The sequence below is a fragment of the Tympanuchus pallidicinctus genome, unplaced genomic scaffold (genome assembly GCF_026119805.1).
Source record: "Tympanuchus pallidicinctus isolate F22 unplaced genomic scaffold, pur_lepc_1.0 scaffold15, whole genome shotgun sequence".
NCBI classification, from domain to species: Eukaryota; Metazoa; Chordata; class Aves; order Galliformes; family Phasianidae; genus Tympanuchus; species Tympanuchus pallidicinctus.
The window spans coordinates 2,031,793-2,046,295 of NW_026294669.1; the positions used below are offsets into that span (position 1 = coordinate 2,031,793).

General features: G+C 41.3%; 1 protein-coding gene across 3 annotated transcripts in view; it reads right to left on the reverse strand.

Moving 5' to 3' along the window:
* Nucleotides 1–2,682: 2,682 nt before the first annotated feature.
* The window catches only part of LYPD6B (LY6/PLAUR domain containing 6B), a 32,941-nt gene continuing 21,120 nt past the window's right edge, over nucleotides 2,683–14,503 (reverse strand). For 2 of the 3 annotated variants that reach the window (XM_052675760.1, XM_052675758.1), the window contains exons 2-5: nucleotides 6,879–7,029; nucleotides 5,643–5,741; nucleotides 4,720–4,850; nucleotides 2,683–3,439 (exon numbers count right to left, since the gene is read on the reverse strand). In XM_052675760.1, the coding sequence (XP_052531720.1) occupies nucleotides 3,275–3,439; nucleotides 4,720–4,850; nucleotides 5,643–5,741; nucleotides 6,879–6,993 (510 nt within the window). In that variant the 5' untranslated portion in view covers nucleotides 6,994–7,029 and the 3' untranslated portion in view covers nucleotides 2,683–3,274. The remainder of the gene's footprint in view (nucleotides 3,440–4,719; nucleotides 4,851–5,642; nucleotides 5,742–6,878; nucleotides 7,030–14,503) is intronic. The other variant, XM_052675759.1, reaches the window with a different exon arrangement.

The window sequence follows — 14,503 nt, forward strand, 5'->3', positions numbered from 1 at the left end:
TTGTAGTTTTCTTGCTCTGTACACCTGAAATCAGCACTTGATCCTGTTTAAGTGACTGGACTGGATGCCTACAACCTGCATCAAGACTTCAGGTTTTCTGCTAAAGCCACTCGAGCAGGATGTTTCACCTTTGACACTTTTCTGATTAAGTCATAGCAAAATATTATTCAGTACTTTTCAGAAGTAGGAATGAAATGCTGCTTCCTCCCTGCTACGTGCCTGGGGGGTCTTCCACAGATCATCCCATGCAAAGTAGAACAAATAAAACGATACGCATGTGTCACCAAACAACCTCATCTTTCCTCCTTACTGCATCAGATGGTTTGTATGACGTATTCATGGACAGAAATGGGATTCTTACTCCGTCCTGTGAGTGAGAATGCAGCAGGCTGCTGTACACTACCTGGATGAACACAGAAGCATCAGCAAACATCTCTGTTCTGCATGTAGTTACAGGTAAGCACTTACCCAAATGGCACTTCCAAAGCTAACTGAGGCATTACCACATCACATGCGTATGAACCAAAACTGAGAATCAATTCTGATACTGGAACTCTGCTACATTAAAAAATGCACCTTCAGCAACACAGAACCCCTTCATTAGCCCAGGTTGCTGTCTCTATAAGAGTTAAAAAGAAGGCAGTTAAAATCAAGCATAGTACTTTGGCACTTCGGTGGAACTCTTTATTCTTTTTCATAGACAATTCTTCAGCAAATGCATACATTATGTGCAGAATTCTTATATTTTCAGTGTGACAAAGAGAATAAAAAAATCAATTCAACCAAGAAAAAATATGAGCAGAGATGCACACACATCCCCTTTTGGCAGCTGCAGAGAACCTGAAAGTCATTTCTCTGTGCCAGAGCCCCCCTCTGGGCTGCTTTCCAGGGGCTTCCTGGCACTCCTGAATGCTCAAAAATGACATTTGCAGAGCAAGTATTTACAGTAAACTCATATAAGGCTACTGAGCCACTTTAATTCCTCATGATGATTGCCATAATTGTTCACAGAAGCCACGTTATGGAAGTACCTGGTGCTCAAAGAAAACACCACAGAAAGATCCATGGTCCCAACCATCATGCTCGACTGAGGAACTCCCTCAGGAGCACAGAGCAAATCTGGGATGATTTTTCCATGGGAGAAAAGTTCATGAACCCTGTGGGTCATGTAGCAAAAAGCATGTTGGTTTTCATCACTAAAGATCAATTCTAACTATGACTGTAGCTATGTCTGAGCCCAAGATTAGTGCTGTAGGTGTGTCATTACCCAGGGATGAGCTTTGAACAAAGGAAACGTGTCCAAAATCATCCCTGGCAGCTTGGCATGTTGGATGGCCCAGTGACTTGAGACGTCATTGTTTAAAATCCCCCATTTCTAGGGTTATTTTAACATTTTAGAGATCACTTCTGAATCTCTTGGCAAAGTAAAACTTTTCAGAAACCTCATCTCTGAAAGACACTGCAACAATTTATTGTCATTTTCAACCCCTCTCATTTTGGCTGAGCCACTGGAAAAGATCACAGAACAATCACAGAGACACACTCATAAGTGCATCACAATTTTATTTACAGAAAGAAAAGAAATGCAATTCTCCAACCTTGTAGGGTCAAATCATGAATCACAGAATGGCCTGGGTTGCAAAGGCCCACAGTGCTCACCCAGTTCCAACCCCCTGCTGTGTGCAGGTCACCAACCAGCAGCCCAGGCTGCCCAGAGCCACATCCAGCCTGGCCTTGAATGCCTGCAGGGATGGGGCATCCACAGCCTCCTTGGGCAACCTGTTCCACTGAAATCCTTAGCTGTGCTGAAATATTGGGTTGCTGGAGAAGGGAGAGTTTGAAGAAGCTCAATTTGGCAAAGAGGAGCAGCTGAAATGTTAGATTCATGATCATATAAAACTATCCTGATAACAATCCGAAATCACTACCTGCTGGCCTGTACCATCAGTGAGTTTGCAGTGCAAAGAACATAAATAAGCTAGAGCGTTAATGAAGTAACTGTACATCTGACTTATTGTGGACCATACTCAGGACAATCTGTGCAGCTGGAAGGGGTGGGAGCTCACTGGAGCAGCCTGGGAGTGCTGGTCTGCATCAGGCTTCAGAGAAGGAAACAAAGGTTCCAGTACATCTCACTGTACTGAGATGTCTGCAGCTCTTCATCTAATTAATGAACTGTCATCTGTATGACAGGGATTCAAATAGTCAAAGCTGGGCATATAAACGACATTAATCACTGTAATACTGTAAAAAAAGGAACAGAGTATGGCCCAAACTTTTCAAGTGCTAGATAAAGCTATGTCCAGAGGCATGGGATATCCAGTTGCTGACTTCTGATCCATCAAGGAGAGTAGCATTTCTGGGAAAATCTTCTGTAGACCAAAGAGAACACATGGTAGAGTTCTCTCCTTATTTATACAAAGGCTCGCTTGCCATTTTTATGGTAAAGTAACTGCTCAATTGCAGCCACAATTTGAAATCTGTGGTGTTACTGCCATGCCAATATAACAAAGAGAAGGACTCAGAAGCTGAGGTGAGCACTTGAGGTGGGACCTTACTGTAAGAAAATACTGCCACTGAGGACATTAATGAACTCTGAGTTAGGTGCTCAACCAGCTCATCCTTTTCGGATAGAAACTCTACCTAATTTCATATTGCTTTATAATTCCAGTGCAAGACATCTTATAGGAAAGAGAGGCATAAAGTATTATTTTATTTCTCATAGGAATGACAGCTCTGATCAGAACAGAAAAACTCCTTTCATATGAAAACCATAACTATGAAAAACCGTAACTAACAATAAGCTTACATACAGCTTACAGCCCGTGTTATTCATGCATAGTGATAAACAGCTTAGAAACACTTTCCATTAAAACACAAATTGGCACATGGTCCACTGAGAGCTCCCCTTTATCTCACCTGATTGTCTACAGAATCCCCTTTACTTTGTTCAAAAACACACAAACCACACGTGCATTTTCATCATACAAGAGGGAGTCGTAACAACTTGATTCTGCCTCACTGCCCAGTCACCATTGGGTTTCCTGTTATGCTTTTTTTGTGTGCATGTTTTGTTCCTCTTCTTTAAATACTGCGGACCATTTGAAATATCTTCATTAGAACCCAAGGACTGCATGATGCGTGTACATCTTCCCACCGTCCTCTCACATTTTAGGTCATCGAGAAGTCTTGGTGGCTTCTCCTTGAACGTGCTGAGCTCCTTACAATATCCAAGGGCCCACAAAGGCAAGTGGTGCAATGGGAGGATGCTGCATCACGACAGTGCGACTGCCACGACTGCCACGAGCACTGCAGTGCTGACCGTCCGCCGGCTGCCGTCCGACGTCCTCCGCGCGTGCAGCACGGCAAACACTGCGTTTGTGTGATTGGTTGGGATCTCCACGTTGCAAATCATGCCTTCACAGCAAGAAACACATTCCTGTGGAGGAAAAGGAGATCACTGGACACAGGGTAATTCAGCAGCGGCTTCTAGAGATGCACGATCTGCAAGATGACTGCAAAGGACAGTAAACTAAGCACTTTACCCAGCACCCAAGGCAGCAGATGCAGCACTCATGTTGCAGCTTCTCCTCCAAACCATGCACCACAGCTTCCCCAGGGTAACTCACCACCCAATCCAATAACTGTGCTATGATAAACAGTTCTTTTGCAAAAACATGGGAGGTTAGACTGACTTCAATCCCCAAAATAGTTCAGCAGCTCATATTCATTAAAAAAAACAATCTTAAATGACACAGGGTAGAAAAATGAGCTTACATCTATTCCCAGAGTTGTGAAGAATTTTAAGAGGAAGATCATCCAAATATATCAAGTTATCAAACAGAATTTTTTGCAAAACACGCCAGTGTCACTGAAAGTCTCTCAAGGCAAGAAGGGAACCAGTCAAACTGCAGGAATTTAATGGTGTGAAATATGGAATGCAATGGTAACTGCAAGAGTAGAGACTGGAACTGCCCTTATAAAAACATAAGGCACTCAGGTTGCAGCCCTTAATCAGTGACAGCACTGGGATGGTGGCAGCTAGGGACAGTGCCTTGCTTTTCAGGGCTGGCTTCACGAGTCTGCAAACAGGAACTTTCAAACTTTCAGCAGGTTTTATGCTAATCACTTTTTACCTCTTCTAGATTTCTGCCATCAATCTAACATAACAAATTAGTTTTCTTTACAGAACTTCACCAGCTCCCATTTGGGAATTATTCCTCTCTAATAAATGGTGTTTGGCTTCTGTCTTTCACAGTTTATTTGGCACAGCTCTTTGCACCGTATATTTTCCTTTTAGTGCATGAGCTCTTTTTTTGGCACACAAGGTGTGTCACTCAGACTCATGTCTGCAGCACCTGAGTCCCACAGTGGTTTGCTCAAGTGCTGGTGGCATCACAGCTGCAGCACCACAAGCATTGATGCAGGCTGCCTTACTCAGAACTCAGAAACCAAGGTCCATGTATAGGATGCATGCCAGCAATGCCCCAGAAAGCTCAGGTGCTTCTTTAGAACTGCTTATTACACCCCATGACACAGTCACACAAATAAGCAAGTAGGAGGAAAGGGGTAATCATGCTTCTGTTGGAGAAACTGGATTTCTACTGCGCAGTACTGAAGAATATGTGCTGGCATGTGCTCTTCAGCTCTGCAGGAAAAACAGCTGCTCAAATGGAACCCTTAAAGCCAACATGCTGCTCCTATCTAAGCAGTGCTTACTGTGTGACCGCTTTCCCTGTGGTGATGGCAGCCTACAAAATGGCACTCATCCCCAGTAGCACATTTTTTGGTGACCGATGTGCTCTTCCCATGGTCTGTGAAGAGATGAACTGTCAGGCAGTACTGTGTACCTACAAAACACATTTTTAAATGTTGATTTTCAGATAGAATGCACTCCTCTACAGGGTTCAAAAACTTCACACAATTTAGCAAAATGTATAAAGCCTTTTTTCAACTCACTCAAAATACCACTTAACAAGAAATAAATTAGCAATGAAATCTTAAGCTTCACTGATCCTTCAAACCTCCAGAAAAGCTGCTACCTTTTAAACTACATATTTGTACTACAGACTACACATTTATCTTCCATTTTCTACTCTTTTTTTTTCTGCAGCACATTGTTTTCTTCTTTGTTTCAGACATTTCCCTCATTCCTCTGGTTCATTTCTTTCCCTTTCCCACCGTGACCACCACTGTGAAGAAAAATGAGGAAACATATTTCCATTCTTTTCTACCTATCTATCACTCTCATACAAGTATGTTGCCCAGTCATTCAGGTCTTGACTGTCACAAGTGAGCCCACCATACCTTGGGATTTATCCAAAGGGAAGGAGATAAGGCCAAGAAAGCAATTCTCAAGTTTTTTGATAACATCCTTAAAACTAATTCCTAGGAAGTACACACATGCATATCTATTCCTATATATACATATTAATCTTTGCATTGTTGCTTTGCACTCTGAAATGGTCAGAATATTAAACTCAGCAAAAAATCACATGACTCAGACTCACTAATAACATAATTGAGGGCATCACTGTGTTGGTATGTTAATCCTATTCAGTTAGACTTCAACAAGATGGCTGAGTCAGGGAGAAACAAGTTGAACTGTGTAGGAAAAAAGCCCTTAGTGCAGAAACACTTACTTTCAGGACACCACCGATCTTCAGCCCATCTGTTACAGTTGTAATTGTCCACTGCATTATCACAGGTAAAGCACTTAAAACTGTTTGGAAATGGAGTGGCTTTGAAAGTATTAAAATACAGTAAGTTTACAAAAAAAAAAAACCAACAAAACAAAACAAAAGAAAACCATAAATCAAATGCTCACAGTAATATTTTAAGTGCTTGCACACACACAAACATGTTACATAGACGTGCATTTTCTCAGTGATACTTCACTGTTAGATAAATGCATCTTATGACACAAGTTTCATTGAAAGCTTTTAACTGCTTTTGCTATGCCTGATCTTTAAAACACTTCCTCCTCTTTTCACTCTCTCACAATCCAGAACAGCTTTTAAGCATCAGTGGGAAAAGCAGTAAAGAGAGAACATCTTATATATATTTACATGTATATATGTGTACATTATAATACACCCAACTGTACGTTGGTGCAGATACACAAACAATCTACATTCCTTTGATGCAAAAAACTGCACCTCCAAAACCTGCTTCTGGTCTTGATCTCCAACTTTGGAGAATCTGTTCCCTTCAACAAAGGGATCAAGAGGATTATTTGAAAAGCTTATTTACATTACATACATATATATAAACGAGTTTCAGAAGCACAGTTCCTAGATGCACCTATAATGTATCAGGTTTTAATATCAGGAAAATCTTCTCTTAAGTGAAGGGACAGAATACTTCTGATGTCAGATAAGAGGCGAAAGTATGATGCTATTAGTGACAACTGGATCCACAGGTCTCACAACGTTTTTAATTACCTTCAGCTTGAATTAATTGCATGCTGCACACCTATTCTTCCACTTACAAAAACCCCAACAAGATTAAAGACAAAAGACACCTGTTCTGTATTTACAAGAAATCCACTGCATAATGTTGTCAGAAGGGAGATGCTTCGGAGGCAGGAAAATATCACAAAAACACTTAAAATGTGAAAACTGTTGCTGTGGTGAACCTTTACTTTAGTGCTGCATTCAACAGTTTGTTTACTTTCAGGCAAGATAAACCTTAGGAATACACTGCTCCGTGTTGAAAAGCAAAAGTTTTACTTTAAAAATCTAATTCTTCATGTTTAAAGAGGAATAAACTGTAAAATCCAAAATAAAGAACTAAGAAGCAAATTACTGAAAGCATATGGAAATGGACTAAATGTTGTTAACACTGCATCTGCAAGGAAAGCATAACTGTCTACTTACGGTCCAGTGGAGGTCTCACATTGTAAAAGTTGATGTTCTTTGCTGAAACCCAATTCCCTGAAAGGAGGAAGAGTGGAAGAAAGGCTCCAAGCAGCGAGTGACAGAACAGCAGCATGCTGAATGTGGTACGTGAGAAGTATAAGTCTGAGGCCTGGGAAAGAATGGGAAAACATTGTTTGCAGGGAATCATAAGCAACAGCACATGAACAACACATTAATTCTGAAACCTTGGAAGTTCAGTCCGTAGATCTATAGTGTGAAGACGGCTAATGCAAGCAAGCGTATTTCATTAACAATGAGCAACTCAAAGCTGAGCAGTTACTGCCTTCTGCTGGCCAAGATCCTGCACGGAGTACTTAAATTTCCACAAATTACTGCTTGTTTAATCTATCTGTCCTCCTAAGCAAAGTCAGTCTTACAGATGCCTTGTAATTCCTGAATAATCAACACCAAAACAGAGATCCTGTGCATTCTACTTGAGTGAGACAGGATTACAGTGCCATTAAAGAAAGCACAACGCAGACAAGTGTTGGCTTTAACACCAACAGCCTAGAATCCAAAATTTAACCCATCCAGTTCCTTTATCGACACAGATCAGCATATCTCTACTGACTTCAGGTAAGGGACACCACCTGAATCATAAGTTTTCAACATTATCAGTTGCTTTATCCATTATCCATCATGAGTGCAAATTCGATTTATTTCAAGTGCACTCCAAGGAAATGTCAAGGAAGATGTTTGGTGGTGACACGTGTTTTGGAGAACTGCAAAGTAGAACGTTCAGAGAAATGAGACAGACATTTTGGGTGTGGATTGTGCATTTCCGTGGGGCTCTCTGTGCCTTTTGGCAAAGTAGAGAAGAACTAATCCGTTAATTTTGGGGTCAGTTTGATATAGATGTACACATGCACACATGTGGCAAAAAGTAGTGATACAGGACCTAGTTTCAATATTAAGAAGTAGAATCACATTAAATGGCACTCAGCCCATGCAAACTCCCAGCAGGAGAAACAAGATCGAGTGGAGGCTCCTGCTAAGCCAGATACATTGCTCTGAGATGCCAGCTGAATTCATTCAGAAATTCCTGCAGCCCTGACATAAAGATTGCCACCCATTTGTACTGCATGCGAATCAGAACAGTCCAAAGAGCGTCTCTCTAAAACGGGTGAGAAAGATGGGTTATTGTGGAGATAGCAATCATGTGCAATTTTTATTTTCCCAAATCTAACACCACTACAAAGGAAAATCACTGAACTGAGAGCGACGGGGGTCCAGGCTGGTGCCCAAACTGGGCTTGGACCTGCTGATCCTACAGGTCTTAATGATCCTATGCACTACATCACATTTCTCTGCCCTTTAAGTGCTGTCCTAACACAGATGTACAGATGCTTCCCTCCCTTGTTAATACAACGTTATAAAAGAGAAACAAAAGACTAACTGGAGAAGCAATAGGACTGCACGGCTCTTCCATGAGGACTAGTATACTTTTTTTTTGTAAGGGAACAACACTTTGCAGGCAATTACCTGGGTGGGCCCAGCCTATACCAGCTGAACACACATTTCACACTCTGGAGATACCTATCAAATCTGTTAACACATGCTATGACCAAAATAGAAGCATTAAGCAACAACGAGGCAATCTAAAATAGCAAAGGCAATGATCAGAGTCTAGATTAGAGACTATTAGCAAACTATGAAGTAAGCAGGTCCCCCACAGCTCGTTTCTTACTGAATCAGGAACGTGAAGATGTTGGTCCAGTCCCTAAAAACACTGTAAAACCCAAAATAAACCTATAGCATAGCTACAGTTCTCTACAGTTAAGCATACGTTTGCACAGTGATAACACGTAGCACTGAAAGCAGTTCATAATGATCTTATCTCACTACCACATATTTTAGATGTACACCTGGCCTTTACTGCCCTTTTGTATTTGCTGAAACACAAACCTGTGCATCCTGACTTGATGCTTTTCTCCCACAAAACAACTTTTTGCCCCAGAGAATTCCAAGCTCCCCAGACAACTTCTCTTTTTGATGACACTACTCGTCCACATTACCCAACCCTACACTTGTGCTTTCAGATATTTTTTATCAAGTTCCAACACTCTAACCGAGAGAAAGAGTCATCATCATGCACCAAGCCCTGCCATTAATACCACGACTATTATTTTAGATGAGTTGAAGCATTAAAAGTCAGTGTAATCACAGTATGTCACAGGTAACAAAAGCAAGCTGCGTCACATACAGCAGTTGTGTTCAAGAACCGTTTGGATGTTGCACTGAGGGATGTGGTGCAGTGAAGAAATACTGGTGGTAGTGGAACGTTGGACTGGGTGATCGTGGAGGACTTTTCCAACCTTGGTGATTCTATGATAAGCGTATTTTCCATACAGTCATTCTTCCCATGACAACAGCCACCCTTAGAAACCTTGTCTTCACCCCACAGGGATGGTAGTTACTTAAAGGGCAGTTTAAGGCCCTTAATGCCTACAGGCTGCCATGAGCATAACGCCATTGCCCTCCCTTAGCTCCCTTGCAATACAAGCTGTACTGGTGTTTTTTGAATGTTGCAAGCAAGTCACTTATAAATTGGCAAGCCACTTTTAATCGAGTTGGAAGTTTCAGTGTATTCCAGGCAGCTAGACAGCATTTCATTCTCTCAGACTCACTCTGCAGAAAGACAGGGTGCTCAATCATTTCAGCACACAACAGTTGTAAAATTTCTCTCTTCAACTGTATTTTCTGCAGTTCCTACTGGAGTGAGGAGGAAACTGCCTTTATGGGCAGCCTGGTCTGCAACCTGATCTGATACACCTGGGGAGCAAATCAAAGGCACAATTCCACTTGTGTCCACACCTCCCCAAGTTCCCGTTGCTCTCCCCAGTGCTGCTCACACCAAATGGAAAATTTTAGAGAAAAAGACCAGCAAAAAAGCTTGTCTTCAGCTGGTGTAAAGCACCGTAAATTCACCTCACCATTTGCTCAAAGGTGTCCTTGTTTGCTAACCAGGCCAATAAATAATGGATGTTGTTTGAAATAGTCCTGGTTACACAGCTGCACCAGAAGCCATTTTCAAATAAAATAGGAAAATATTGGCAAAAAAACCAGCTTTGTTATCTCATCCAGAATCTTTAAAGATGCTTATTTTCTTCAGAGTCTCTTATCTCGACTGTGCTCTCATATAATAATATTCTAGCAGTATGAGCAAACACTTCATTAGGCACAATTAGGAATTCTCATTAATGGAAGGAAAAAAAAAACACACAATCAACCTGTCACTCTGTGGAAGATTAACTTATATAAACAGGAGAAAAGCTGGAGATAGCAGTCACAGGGCAAGGGAAGTTGGCCCAAGAGGGAAGGGCTGTGAATGAGTGCTCTGTAAGGAACTGATAACTAAGGCATGTTTCAAGAAAATCTATGAGGCTTATGGCTGAATCGACAGATATATTTCAGGAGATTTATTTCACAGTGTGTAAAGGAAGAGTAGGAAGCATTGTGCTCAATTTCTGATTTTAATAAAATTCAGGTCTGTCTACATTGTTTTTCCTGGCAGAGCCTATGGAGGATTAGCAGATTTAACATCAGATATGGAATGCAAATGAAACTTCCTCCTGTCATTTAGTAAGCAATTTTCAGGTGCTATTAGATAATTGCAAATGCTTACATAAAGCTTATTAAATACCACTTCAGGACATGAGAGCTGGAAATACATAGGCAGAAAGGTATGTATGGTAAGGGCTGAAAGAGTTATAGCCAACATTTGACATCATCAGGTGTTCCCTACATCGAGTCAGAAAGGGTAAAACTGACATTTTCACTTATGTAAAGGGAGAAAAATAGCTCCTCAGCTTCCTTGCTTCCCACAGGAGTCCTGCCATTCTCATGTCCTTTCCTCTAGAGTTGATTTGTAAAGCAGTATTTACCATGCTTCAAAACTCAGAGCGAATGAATAAATGGGGAGAACAAGAAAAAGGCTTCATTTTCTGTGGGAAATAAGCAGGTATACTTAAAGTACATTTTAAAAGGGGGGGAGAAAGGAAGTATTTTGAAAGAAGCCCCAAAATACTACTATAGCTATTCAGTATACAAGTTCTACCCTTATTTAATACGCAGATGTTTCTGTTTTCCTTACAGCATGTTACCATTAGTGCAGAATAACAAAGGAAAAGCTTTTGTGTTGCACTGACACATAACTGCAGCTAATAACACCGAGAATAGGATTTACGCCATCGTTTTTAAACTCATTTATTTATCTTCACCCACAGCACACTTAACTGCGCCTGGAATTAAAATTGGCCTTAATTACAAAAAATTATAGAGTTCTTTATCTAAGGTCTTACAAAAGCTTAACACAGACCTGGTAATGACAACACCATTTTGGTGGGGGTATAATGCTGGCATGGTGGGTAGTGATGCAAGCAGACCTTGAGACATGGAGGTGTCTGAGCACTGACACAGGATGGGCAACAACAACGGCTTTGGAAATGATGAACGCGATAAACCTCAGCCATACCACAGAGGTGAAGCATTCCCAAGGATAACACATGCATTTGTTCTAAGCTCACACAAAAGAGAAGATCCATGGGATGGAAACTGCTTTATTATTCGTCTGACACCTCATTCCTTTTATAGCCAAAGCTGCTCAGCAAAGAGTAGTTCTGAGCACCGACGTTCATTTTAAAGTTCAGAATCCCCGATCATCTTTGAGAAGTAATTTGTTCTACCTAAAAATCCATTAAGGAGACATACATTTCCTATTCCCTTCTGTGAGTATTGAATTTCCTCCAACAACTGCACTTTGTCAAAGCTGTGGGTAACCGTAAGTTTTACACTTAAGCTTGTAACAACTTCTTTATATCACACATGAAATGGTTTTAAATCTCTCTCCCACCTGTGCAAGACTGGAAATGGTAACTTAATACTACTCTGGAGAGAAGGGGAATAGGCAGTGCTTTTACTTGCCTTGCAGAAAATCGGATGAAAGGATTAATCTGCATTGGTTTTAAAACTACTTCCTACACATGACAATATAATTTTGCATTTTTCCTACCCGTAATTTCCTGTAATTCTATCACAAACTATGTGCCATGTACACAGTAACACACACCCAAAAGTTACACCTGCCATTCCATGCAACAGAAATGAGAACCTGTTCGACTTCCATTTGGGAAACAAACAGTGCACCGTTTCAAACTGAAATTTCAGATTGAGATTTGCAAAGGAAGAACTTGCTTGCAGAAAAGACGGTTTGGATGCAGTCCTGTTTCAAATCCGAGATTCATCAGCATCTGCCTGAACCTAAAAAGGCACTGTGGGAGCAGGGAAATTAGAAGGCATGGCAGCTTCTGCATCACAAAGACATTTTTCACAAGCTCCATGCTCGGTGTGTTTTAGAGCTAAGATTTAAGCTACACACCAGCTGAGCTCATAAACCTGGAAGGAATGCTTGCACCTCTTTTAACCCAACCCAACGTATGCTAGGTTCACTGCTGCCATCCTTGACTTCCTTCTTCTAGGGCACAGGGCAAGTTTAAAAGTCAGTTGTGAAGAACCAGCAGTCTGTCTTTGCACTGAACTCACGGCAAAGAAACTTGTGTTTATACACAGTGTGTTTGCAGCAAGGAGATGTCACCTCCTACACAAATTACAGCAGCTGAGAAAACCAACTGGCACCATTTCTCCCCAGGTGACATTTGTGCTCTCCTTGCAGCACGCTGCTGTCAGCCAGCACTGCACCCCATTTAAACAACGTGTCAAAAGCACCCGGATTCATTTCAAGAGCTAAGATGTTCCATTTTTGAGAAACTCTTTATTGGAAAAATGTAACTTGAAAGCAGAAATCTTTTGCAAGTTGCACTGTCATTGCCTAAGTGATCTTATGATATGGCCTATATGATCTTATATGATCTTTCCATCTCCTAAAAGGACAAATTTTCATTGCAAACGTGCTGGAGGCAGGGAAAAATTCCAATTCCAACACAGAATACAATAGGAGCAGCTATCCAATTAAGGCCTGAAATTGTATTGCCCACAAACCTGCACTGCAGCTCAGTGTCATACATCACACATAACATCGCTGGCATTGTAACATAACTAGTTTTGAACAGAAAATTAATCACAGTGTCACTGATCACACTTCAGAAAAATGCTTTGTGCACAGAATCCCCTCTCTTCCACACCACTGAGGCTGATCCTTGCAGGCGCCGAAAACCAATGAAGTGTTGGAGTAATTGCCATTATTCTGCCTTGCCCTGCACAAGCCATCCTAACATCTCGAGCAGTCTTGCAGATGTCATTTTCAGAGACAAGCTCAAACTGTGCATATTCTCCCAGCTTTTTCTCTTAACTCTCATACTACTTCACTCTGAAGCAATGGAAATATTGATAGAAAGTAAGGATTTTCCTTTAGGATAGATTTATTTCCTTCTACTAGAGATACAGCCATAACGGATAAGAGGAGAATCCCATTTCTGAGACAAAGTTTTCTGTGCAGAGCTCCTACAATTTGCCACCAAAGAGTGAGCTGAGAGGTTGGCACAGGTGTCTTTTAGGAAAACATTAATACACATGACAGAATATATCTACACACGTTTTACAGCACTGTCTTAAAGGTTAACTTGGATGACATGCCCAGGGTGTGTGAACTCTGCAAAAGCAAGAGATGAAGCAGGGTGAGGAGAACAAGGCTTCATTTTTCTAAGGCTACTAATAAAGCATGTTTGAATTCCTCACGCAGACTCAATCATAAAAAGAATTAAAAGTCATCTGTTTGTTTTGAAATGCTTTCAATGAACTGGGCTTAATAAACTGCTGACCCCTCCTGTCTGACCTAGCATAAAAATGGCATTTGCTTCCAATCATCACCTCTAATCCAGGCAGCTGAAAGCAGCAAGAAGCAGATCCCAGTTTTTACTAGATGAGAACTATTACCACGAGCAGCATTTGGTACAATTTGTTACCTGAACAGCCCCAGCCAGCTTTCTGCTGCGGAGAGAGAGGAGTGATTTGCTCTCATTTCAAAGGGAGGGACAACACAAACAGAAAGAGCTCCTTTTCACAGCTTCACAAAAGCCATGTTGACATATATGCCATACCTTCAACTGCAAAATCCAAATGCTGTGCTGTTCTCTTCCTCTAAGGCTCAGATTTCTCGAGTAAGAGCACAGAGCTTCCATGTCCCCCAGCACAACTGGGTACTAAGCATTAATAATTAAATACTAGGGGTTTGACTGCATGATCTCCAGAGCTCCCTTCTAACCCCTACCATTCTGTGATGCTGTGAAATGTGGCAATATATAAATAAAATTAATTGAAAATCATTACTTTTTGTCCTGTTTTGCTGTAAACATCCATGCTCTAGAACTGGAAGCCCGTTGCTCTGTAAACAGCTGAAAGGACACCTCACTTCCACCACCTCACATTAGCTGTTCATTTGCGAGGGTCTCACAGTGTCATCCTAGATAAGAAAACATTCCCAGGATTCAGAAGGAATCGAACGTCCCTCACCTCAGGTCCTCATTGTTGCCAAGGATGTCATATAGCATTTCATAGCCTTTTTCATGATCTATTTCCCTAAAGGGTCTCTTGATTTTTTCATTGCACACTGTGCAAGGAGCCACCCA